Consider the following 11,800-nt stretch of genomic DNA (forward strand, 5'->3'; position numbering starts at 1 on the left):
AGGACCCACCTATAAGGAGACAGACAGGGAGGACCACTGGGAGGGGCCTCTGTAGTTAACCTATCACCAAACCAGGGAGGACCAGAGGGAGGGGCCTCTATATCTCACCCTATCAACTTCTGTATGATGGACATTTAATAAATTTAAATTACTGTAACTATTCAACAATCAAAAATATCAATATTTTATATTGGACTAACAACAACCATATGGGATCATTTTGGTTACACTGAAAAGAGCAGTATTTGGTTTCATTTGAGTTATGTTGGTAAGTTTCCTTAAAATCAGCATGTCATAATATAGATAATAACATTATAATAATATTATCTGGACCTGATAGTGGGGTTCTGAACTAACAGTACATCACTAAATGACTGATGTAATACGTCTCTACTGTAAACCAGGGGACTGACTATCATGGAGGTTGTCTGATACATGGAGTCTTCTGTTAGGACTGAACCTTCTGGAATATCACTTTATCATTCATGCTTTGTGACAACTAGGTGTAATTGTTAATGACAACATTCTAGTAAATGTGTGAAGGGTTTTGTGTAAAACACAAGCATGGAATGTTCTCCTACTGCAGACACACTGGTTCAGGATGACTTGACATTCAGTTAGTGTCTATATTCAGAACATCTGAAAGCAGAAGTGAGTGTGTTTGGTGGGGAGGTTTTTGTCATGGTGTATATCACTGTGATACTTGCGCATAAGGAGAGTCATTCTGAGTCTGACAGTAATACACTGCTGAGTCTGTCTCCTCCACATTACTGATTATAAACTGATAATCCTTATCAGACGTGGCTTTAGATGTGAAACGATCAGAGGAGAAACCAGATCCATATTCATCAGGAGAGTCATTTGTGTAGTAAAACCTTAACACATACTGAGGAGCTCCTCCTGGAACCTGCTTATACCAGCTTACATAATTGCCTTCATCTTTGGTAATGTCACAGTAAAAAGTAGCAGTCCCCTTTGTACTGACAGTCAGTACTGAAGGTGTCTGTGTCACTGCTTTCTGGCAACTGACATCTGTGGGAATTAAACACACCATTTATTAAGACAATTAATCATACATGAATGTAAAACTTCATTGGCATTGTTTTTAGATTCAGAATGAACAAACAGTAAATTCCTTACATGTTAGGGCAGTGATGAGAGTGCAGAGTGTCCCCAGCATGTTGTCAGTGTGTGGTGTGAACGGCCCTTACTGTCCAGCTGAGAGATGAGCAGGGTTGGAGTGTGAGGAGAGGAGAGGCTGCAGGACCCAACTATAAGGAGACAGACAGGGAGGACTAGAGGGAGGGACCTCTACAGTTAACCAATCACCAGCTACTCTCATTGCTCTACATGAGGACCTGTCTTCATCACTGACTCATATTCTACCTCCATCAAACCATAACTGTAGTTTAATATCCTATACTAGTTCTACACAGGACCAACATAATGATGAGGTACTCAATTTTAGTCCCAAATGTCTCCCTAATCCTTTTATAGTGGACTACTGTTGACCAGAACCCAATGAGACTTTGTCATAAGTAGTGCACTGTAAAGGGAATAGAGTGCAATTAGGGACATAGTCTCAGTTTTTGTCCTCTCCCCCCACACACACAGTTCTGAGAGGAGATAAAACAACCTCTTAATTTACATGAAGCTATAAATAAGGGGAGGAGGGGAAGCAGGTGTCCTGGGGGAGAAAGGGGGAGAAAGGGAGCAACACATCACTGCCTGTAACTCAGTGTCAGAGCGAGAACACGTCCCTGGTGAATGACTCTGATAACTAGAGATAGTAGACATGAAACTATCAGCTGGTCTTTGGGTGGGACTGAAACCAGTGGTCTACAGACAGCTGTTCCTGTTGTAAAGTACATGTAGATCTTTCCTCAGTCATTATTGGTGGTTGTATGTCCTCCTCTGCTGTACGTTGATAGAACTGCAGCCTCTGTTCTGATCACTGATGCAGAATATGAAACACAGCATGACATGACCCTCTATATGTTGGACCAATTCTAACTTCCACTTAAGGGGATACTTTACCATCCCTTCTAATTTTGGCAATGAGGCCCTTTATATACTTCCCCAGAGTCAGATGGACTTGTTCATACCATTTGTATTTCTCTGTGTCCAGTTTGAAGGAAGTTAGTTAGTTTAGTCAGTCAATGTTAACTAGCGTTTCCCATAGACTTCCAGTCATTGTGCGATCTTCATCTGACTCTGGGGAAGTAGATAAAGGACCTCATTGAGTGTTTACTTAGTCATGGATTGATGCCAATTGGAGACTAAGTGAAGACCAGACTTATACAGTTGTAATTCATGCTGAAATGATACTGAGTCCAACATCTAATATTAATACTAGAGAACAGTTTAAACCATGTAATAATGACAGCTTCAAACTCTCTAAACATTGACCTGTCATTCCTGCATCCTCAGTTAAAATGGAGGCCGGTGTTTTAGTCTGAAATACCTGGATGCTTCTCTTTCTCTCCGCCTAACTTCTGTAACTTTCTCTCCCTCCTCTGTGTCTCTAAGTGTCCATAGTTCCACTCCACATCCCTCCACCCTCTATCTTGGTTCAATAGTTTCCAGATTCCACCTCATTCAGTGCTGTGAAAAATTCTGCCTACATTTCCATCATATTAACCACAGGCTCTTCAATGTAAGGCTACAGTCAACTGTTAGGTCATCACTGGTTGGTCAGAATCCTTCTTATGATAATAAACCAGGTAAGGATTCTGGGCTCCTCTGTCTTGGTTCAATTTAAACAGTCATTATCCAGATTCACCCTCATTTAGTGCTGCTAACACTGATGCTCATCAACATGCTCAAATACAAACACTTGTTCTTTAGAATGTTCTTTATTTAATATCTACAATACAACAAAGCTCTAACTATTCCTCTATTAATCATTAGTAATTCAACTCATTTCACAATAGTAGAGAGACCTAGTCATCATGACAGTATTTCAGATGTTATGTTTTAGAGAACATGATGCTGGTACAGTGAATGCATCAATAGTAACTTGTCATGAGAAACAACCCTCAACAACTATTTGACATTACATTGGTTATTGTCATACTATTCACTGCTGCATTCAGACTTCAGCCCAATATCATCCATGTTAAGATTTTAACTTCTATATTTAACAGCAAAGCAAGGATCAAAACATCACTAAAACGTTCTAACAAAATAACAGCTTCACTCGCTGTGAAGCTATAACGAACTACCAGTTGTATTGATTGTCTGAAACTATTGATTTACAGACTACAACTAGTCTTTCTGATCTCTTTCTCAGAGAATGTTGACCCCAACGACACTTTACATGTGAACACCATGTCATGACGTTGCCTGTTTGGGTACAGCAAGCCCCATCCCCCTCTCCCTGCCACTCCCTGCCTTCCCCTTTCCTCCTTCAACTAGGTTGCTGTGGTCAGAGAGACGTCGTAAATTCCTGAGAATCTCCTCATGGACACACAGTATAGCAGAGGGTACACTTTCATAGAGAACAAAGGGATTTCTTCCACCTCACAGAACTTGAGGTACGAACAAATTTCATGTTCCGGGAAAAGTATAAAAGATCGGTGAAGATTCCAGCAATGAACTGGTCCGTTTGTCACAACTTGGGAAACTCACGGGAGACTGTGTGGCTACATTACCATACCGCTGTTTATATAATAGCCTCAGATATGAGGTTTACATCTAATTGTTGTATAAGATGAATGAGTGAGTATGATACTGTTTGTATAATTGTGCAATATGATTTTGGACTGTTTAATGAAGAAAAATTTAATCACTTTTGATTTGAACTAAATCAGAGGACCGCCCCTGAGCCCAGTTAGGGTCAGACATCCTGGGACAGCCCCTTTCTGCAATTCTGAATAAAAACCCAACTTTGAGAAATTATCACTAGACCATGTTTTTCTCCATTAGGAGTGGAAGAAGGTTGCAGACCATTGCTGAATCTTTTAACCATACCACGTGGTTAAACTCTTAGACTATCGATACCGACAGAATAAGAACAAGTCTTTGATATTGATTACTAGTCTACATCTAGGAATTCGGTATCATTGAACGCGAAGAACGACAACCGCCGAAACATCCATTCTATAACGAATGTCACTCTGAACTATCCACAATAACCACGACAGAGAGAGGGAGAGAGAGGACGAAACTCTCCAACAGAAACAAACTTTTCACCAGCGATCAAGACGACACACTAAGCGTAAATATATATATATTGATTGCAATTGTTCCCGAATGAGTGAGCGTTCATGTGCAAAGGATTAGCATCTCAATTGTTATAGTTATCACTTTGTAGTGACTTCTTAGTCGACCCCCACTCCCCCTCTTGTCTAACAAGCCGCCATGCCGGTTTAGCCCACTAGGGCCGATTCTCCTATCATTTGTTGTAACCACATTTAATTTGTTTGTTTGTTTGTTTATGCATTTCTGTGAATTACTTAGTTAGTAATAAATAAATGATTTAAGACAATTGATGTATGGATGACTCATAGTGAAGACTGGGTTCGTGCAGATAACCAACAATTTACGACGTTTGGAATGAGACTAACGTGAGGTAAAGTAAATAATTAATTAATTCGAAGACTAATTGATCAGATAAAATATCTGAAAAGTTATTTTAGGTAATGATAACTTTGTAATCTGAATATTTTTCCTTGGTGCCCCAACTTCCTAGTTAATTAGTTACGTTATTAATCAGTTGAACGCGTAATAACTAATTACAGAGAATCTTTGATAAAAACTATAAGTCTTCAATTTAATGATAGTAAAGACACGACAACCACGCCCTTATCCCACTCTGCAGTCTGAATGGTCAGATAGCTGCTGATCTTGAAGGTTTTGTCTGGTTGCTGCTCAGCAGGGCTGGTAGAAACATCTTCTGTCACTGATTCACTGTTAGACATCCAGCTGACATCTGCCAACCCCTTGGACTTCTGAGACAGGTTACTAGTCAGACACACCAGTGTTGCTCTGCTGGACTTGAGGTCTTCAGTGGATGGAGGGAACAGAGTCACAGCAGGTGTAGCAAGATCTCCATCTGTAGAAAGTAGTCAACGGATGGGATGAGAAGAAAACACAATGGATAACAGTTTATATTTCAGTACATGTGGGTATCATTACCAATACACCCTGCATTAAGAGCAATTATATAGAGAACTGCTCTTCATGATGTTTACAATGATACTGATAGAAGGAATCATACGGTGTTAAGGTTTTAAAATGAGAGACAGAGCAATTTATTAATACATTATTTATAATATTACATCACAGCTCTGGAAGACTAAAATGCTAAAAGCTGAACGAAATGTGGACATTTTAACTGTAAAATACAAATAATTCACAAGGAAATGGGATTAAAAAATATATATATTTGTCTAAGAATTGAGCTGGATAAAATTTCTGGAGATGAAAGATCTCCTTTACATTGAGTTATACAGACAACAGAAACACAAGATATGAATGATTAAACACTTTGAGATGAAAGATCTCCTTTACATTGAGTTATATAAACAACAGAAACACAAGATATTCATGATAAAACACTTTGAGATGAAATATCTCCTTTACATTGAGTTATACAGACAACAGAAACACAAGATATTAATGATTAAACATGAACAGAGCAGACCAACCAGAGACATTCACACTGTCATCAAACTGTTTCATAAGTCATTTACAAACAACATACGAGACAGGATTAAAGCAGGTGCAAAATATTAAATCAGTGAATTTAAATGACATTTTATTAAACAAACATTTAACAATATATATATATATCTGACCAACACTATAGTAGAAACAAAACCTATTCTGTAGATTAAAACATTAGAAGGGTACTCACCAGTAACAATGAGCTTGGTTCCTGGTCCGAATACCAAATCAAATCAAATTTTATTTGTCACATACACATGGTTAGCAGATGTTAATGCGAGTGTAGCGAAATGCTTGTGCTTCTAGTTCCGACAATGCAGTAATAACCAACAAGTAATCTAACCTAACAATTCCACAACTACTACCTTATACACACAAGTGTAAAGGGATAAAGAATATGTACATAAAGATATATGAATGAGTGATGGTACAGAACGGCATAGGCAAGATGCAGTAGATGTATAGAGTACAGTATATACATATGAGATGAGTAATGTAGGGTATGTAAACATAAAGTGGCATAGTTTAAAGTGGCTAGTGATACATGTATTACATAAGATGGCAAGATGCAGTAGATGATATAGAGTACAGTATATACATATACATATGAGATGAGTAATGTAGGGTATGTAAACATTATATTAAGTGGCATTGTTTAAAGTGGCTAGTGGTACATTTTTACATAATTTCCATCAATTCCTATTATTAAAGTGGCTGGAGTTGAGTCAGTATGTTGGCAGCGGCCGCTAAATGTTAGTGGTGGCTGTTTAACAGTCTGATGGCCTTGAGATAGAAGCTGTTTTTCAGTCTCTCGGTCCCTGCTTTGATGCACCTGTACTGACCTCGCCTTCTGGATGATAGCGGCGTGAACAGGCAGTGGCTTGGGTGGTTGTTGTCCTTGATGATCTTTATGGCCTTCCTGTGACATCGGGTGGTGTAGGTGTCCTGGAGGGCAGGTAGTTTGCCCCCGGTGATGCGTTGTGCAGACCTCACTACCCTCTGGAGAGCCTTACGGTTGTGGGCGGAGCAGTTGCCGTACCAGGCGGTGATACAGCCGACAGGATGCTCTCGATTGTGCATCTGTAGAGGTTTGTGAGTGCTTTTGGTGACAAGCCGAATTTCTTCAGCCTCCTGAGGTTGAAGAGGCGCTGCTGCGCCTTCTTCACAACGCTGTCTGTGTGGGTGGACCAATTCAGTTTGTCCGTGATGTGTACACCGAGGAACTTAAAACTTTCCACCTTCTCCACTACTGTCCCGTCGATGTGGATAGGGGGGTGCTCCCTCTGCTGTTTCCTGAAGTCCACAATCATCTCCTTTGTTTTGTTGACGTTGAGTGTGAGGTTATTTTCCTGACACCACACTCCGAGGGCCCTCACCTCCTCCCTGTAGGCCGTCTCGTCGTTGTTGGTAATCAAGCCTACCACTGTAGTGTCATCCGCAAACTTGATGATTGAGTTGGAGGCGTGCATGGCCACGCAGTCGTGGGTGAACAGGGAGTACAGGAGAGGGCTCAGAACGCACCCTTGTGGGGCCCCAGTGTTGAGGATCAGCGGGGTGGAGATGTTGTTACCTACCCTCACCACCTGGGGGCGGCCCGTCAGGAAGTCCAGGACCCAGTTGCACAGGGCGGGGTCGAGACCCAGGGTCTCGAGCTTGATGACGAGTTTGGAGGGTACTATGGTGTTAAATGCTGAGCTGTAGTCGATGAACAGCATTCTCACATAGGTATTCCTCTTGTCCAGATGGGTTTAGGGCAGTGTGCAGTGTGGTTGCGATTGCGTCGTCTGTGGACCTATTGGGTCGGTAAGCAAATTGCAGTGGGTCTAGGGTGTCCGGTAGGGTGGAGGTGATATGGTCCTTAACTAGTCTCTCAAAGCACTTCATGATGACGGAAGTGAGTGCTACGGGGCGGTAGTCGTTTAGCTCAGTTACCTTAGCTTTCTTGGGAACAGGAACAATGGTGGCCCTCTTGAAGCATGTGGGGACAGCAGACTGGGATAAGGATTGATTGAATATGTCCGTAAACACACCAGCCAGCTGGTCTGCGCATGCTCTGAGGACGCGGCTGGGAATGCCGTCTGGGCCTGCAGCCTTGCGAGGGTTAACACGTTTAAATGTTTTACTCACCTCGGCTGCAGTGAAGGAGAGCCCGCAGGTTTTGGTAGCGGGCTTGTGTCAGTGGCACTGTATTGTCCTCAAAGCGTGCAAAAAAGTTATTTAGCCTGTCTGGGAGCAAGACATCCTGGTCCGCGACGGGCTGGTTTTCTTTTTGTAATCCGTGATTGACTGTAGACCCTGCCACATACCTCTTGTGTCTGAGCTGTTGAATTGCGACTCTATTTTGTCTCTATACTGGGACTTAGCTAGTTTGATTGCCTTGCGGAGAGAATAGCTACAACTGTTTGTATTCGGTCATGTTTCCGGTCACCTTGCCCTGGTTAAAAGCAGTGGTTCGCGCTTTCAGTTTCACGCGAATGCTGCCATCAATCCACGGTTTCTGGTTTGGGAATGTTTTAATCGTTGCTGTGGGTACGACATCGTCAATGCACTTTCTAATGAACTCGCTCACCGAATCAGCGTATTTGTCAATGTTGTTGTTGGACGCAATGCGGAACATATTCCAATCCGCGTGATCGAAGCAGTCTTGAAGCGTGGAATCAGATTGGTCGGACCAGCGTTGAACAGACCTGCGCGCGGGAGCTTGCTGTTTTAGTTTCTGTTTGTAGGCTGGAAGCAACAAAATGGAGTCGTGGTCAGCTTTTCCGAAAGGTGGGCGGGGAGGGCCTTATATGCGTCGCGGAAGTTAGTATAACAATGATCCAAGGTTTTACCAGCCCTGGTAGCACAATCGATATGCTGATAGAATTTAGGGAGTTTTGTTTTCAGATTAGCCTTGTTGAAATCCCCAGCTACGATGAATGCAGCCTCAGGGTGTGTGGTTTCCAGTTTACAAAGAGTCAGATAAAGTTTGTTCAGGGCCATCGATGTGTCTGCTTGGGGGGGAATATATACGGCTGTGATTATAATCGAAGAGAATTCCCTTGGTAGATAATGAGGTCAACATTTGATTGTGAGGAATTCTAGATCGGGTGAACAGAATGACTTGAGTTCCTGTATGTTGTTATGATCACACCACGTCTCGTTAATCATAAGGCATACACCCCCGCCCCCTCTTCTTACCAGAAAGATGTATGTTTCTGTCGGCGCGATGCGTGAAGAAAGCAGCTGGCTGCACCGACTCCGTTAGCGTCACTTGAGTTAGCCATGTTTCCGTGAAGCAGAGAACGTTACAATCTCTGATGTCTCTCTGGAATGTTACCCTTGCTCTGATTTCATCAACCTTATTGTCAAGAGACTGGACATTGGCGAGTAGTATGCTAGGGAGTGGAGCGCGATGTGCCCGTCTCCGAAGCCTGACCAGGAGACCGCTACGTTTTCCCCTTTTACGGCGTCGCATAGGGTCGCCGGCTGGGATCAGATCCATTGTATTGGGTGGAAGGCAAAACACTGGATCCGTTTCGGGAAAGTCGTATTCCTGGTTGTAACGGTGGTGAGTTGACGTTGCTCTTATATTCAGTAGTTCCTCCCGACTGTATGTAATGAAACCTAAGATTACCTGGGGTACCAATGTAAGGAATAACACATAAAAAAACAAAATACTGCATATTTTCCAAGGAACGCGAAGCGAGGCGGCCATCTCGGTCGGCGCCGGAAGTTTGATGATGCCACAGTGAATCAGTTTGTATACACGGCCGTACAATAACCTCCTCACTCTCACTACTGAGAGGACAGGAACTGAACATCCCATTCAGACAGCTTCACTCTCTCTACTGAGAGGACAGGAACTGAAACATCCCATTCAGACAGAGCTTCACTCTCTCTACTGAGAGGACAGGAACTGAAACATCCCATTCAGACAGAGCTATCACTCTCTCTACTGAGAGGACAGGAACTGAAACATCCCATTCAGACAGAGCTTCACTCTCTCTACTGAGAGGACAGGAACTGAAACATCCCATTCAGACAGAGCTTCACTCTCTCTACTGAGAGGACAGGAACTGAAAACATCCCATTCAGACAGAGCTTCACTCTCTCTACTGAGAGGACAGGAACTGAAACATCCCATTCAGACAGAGCTTCACTCTCTCTACTGAGAGGACAGGAACTGAAACATCCCATTCAGACAGAGCTTCACTCTCTCTACTGAGAGGACAGGAACTGAAACATCCCATTCAGACAGAGCTTCACTCCCTCTACTGAGAGGACAGGAACTGAAACATCCCATTCAGACAGAGCTTCACTCTCTCTACTGAGAGGACAGGAACTGAAACATCCCATTCAGACAGAGCTTCACTCTCTACTGAGAGGACAGGAACTGAAACATCCCATTCAGACAGAGCTTCACTCTCTCTACTGAGAGGACAGGAACTGAAACATCCCATTCAGACAGAGCTTCACTCTCTCTACTGAGAGGACAGGAACTGAAACATCCATTCAGACAGAGCTTCACTCTCTCTACTGAGAGGACAGGAACTGAAACATCCCATTCAGACAGAGCTTCACTCTCTCTACAAACATCTCTTGTTTTTCTAGAGTTCCTCTCTATGAAGTAACAGTATATAGTATAGCATCATATTCTGCTGTTGGTGTCTGGTCCATTTGAGCAATATCCATGTGATGCAGTGTTGACTTGGTGATGATGATGATGTTCAGACAATGTCTTTGAATGATCCTTTATCTCATTGTAATCAATAATCACTGACTCACTTGAACTGACACATCTGATTAATGGCTTGTCCCTCTTTCAGTCAAGAAGCAGAAGTGTTGCAGTCAGAGGTTTTTAACCTGTCTGGCTCCGGCGTTCCGCTAGCGGAACTCCTCCCACATTCCACTGAAAAGGCAGAGCGCGAAATTCAAAAGATATTTTTTAGAAATATTTAACTTTCACACATTAACAAGTCCAATACAGCAAATGAAAGATACACATCTTGTGAATCCAGTCAACATGTCCGATTTTTTTAATGTTTTACAGCGAAAACACCACATATATTTATGTTAGCTCACCACCAAATACAAAAAAGGACAGACATTTTTCACAGCACAGGTAGCATGCACAAAGCCAACCTAACTAACCAAGAACCAACCAAACTAACCAAGAAACAACTTCATCAGATGACAGTCTTATAACATGTTATACAATAAATCTATGTTTTGTTCGAAAAATGTGCATATTTGAGGTATAAATCAGTTTTACATTGCAGCTACCATTACAGCTACCGTCAGAAATAGAACCGAAGCAGCCAGAGTAATTACAGACACCAACGTCAAATACCTAAATACTCATCATAAAACATTTCTGAAAAATCGATGGTGTACAGCAAATTAAAGACAAACATCTTGTGAATCCAGCCAATATTTCCGATTTTTTAAGTGTTTTACAGCGAAAACACAATATAGCATTATATTAGCTTACTACAATAGCCTACCACACTACCGCATTCATTCATCAAGGCACGTTAGTTAGCGATAGCAATAGGCACGTTAGCGATAGGGAATAAACCAGCAAAAGATATTAATTTTCACTAACCTTCATAAACCTTCATCAGATGACAGTCCTATAACATCAGGTTATACATACACTTATGGTTTGTTCGAAAATGTGCATATTTATAGCTGAAATCAGTGGTTATACATTGTGCTAACGTAGCATCTTTTTCCCAGAATGTGCGGATATTTTTATGACACTCCAACTATTCTGACCAAATAACTCTTCATAAACGTTACTAGAAAATACATGTTGTATAGGAAATGATAGATACACTAGTTCTTAATGCAATCGCAGTGTTAGAATTCTAAAAATAACTTCATTACGACATCCAGCTTAGGTATAGCGAGAGAGTACCCAAAATTTGGGCGCAAACGACTAGTACAACATGTTCGACAGATATATGAAATAGCATCATAAAATGGGTCCTACTTTTGATGATCTTTCATCAGAATGTTGTACAAGGGGTCCTTTGTCGGGAACAATCGTTGTTTGGATTTAGAATGTCCTCTTCTCCAGTCAATTAGCACGGAAAGCTAGCAAAGTGGCGCTAAGCTCTCCTTCCTGAACAAAGGCACACAACGC

At 41.9% G+C, this 11,800-nt stretch overlaps 1 protein-coding gene across 1 annotated transcript; it reads right to left on the bottom strand.

Annotated features, from left to right (window-relative positions):
• Positions 1-4,745: 4,745 nt before the first annotated feature.
• Positions 4,746-5,891, bottom strand: LOC120036770 (immunoglobulin lambda-like polypeptide 1; the record flags this gene model as incomplete). Its single annotated transcript, XM_038983140.1, has 2 exons — positions 4,746-5,056; positions 5,861-5,891. Coding segments are annotated over 2 exons (318 nt in total), but the record flags the coding sequence as incomplete, so codon positions are not given.
• Between the last annotated feature and the right edge of the window lie 5,909 nt (positions 5,892-11,800).

This window comes from Salvelinus namaycush, unplaced genomic scaffold (assembly GCF_016432855.1).
Source record: "Salvelinus namaycush isolate Seneca unplaced genomic scaffold, SaNama_1.0 Scaffold1474, whole genome shotgun sequence".
NCBI classification, from domain to species: Eukaryota; Metazoa; Chordata; class Actinopteri; order Salmoniformes; family Salmonidae; genus Salvelinus; species Salvelinus namaycush.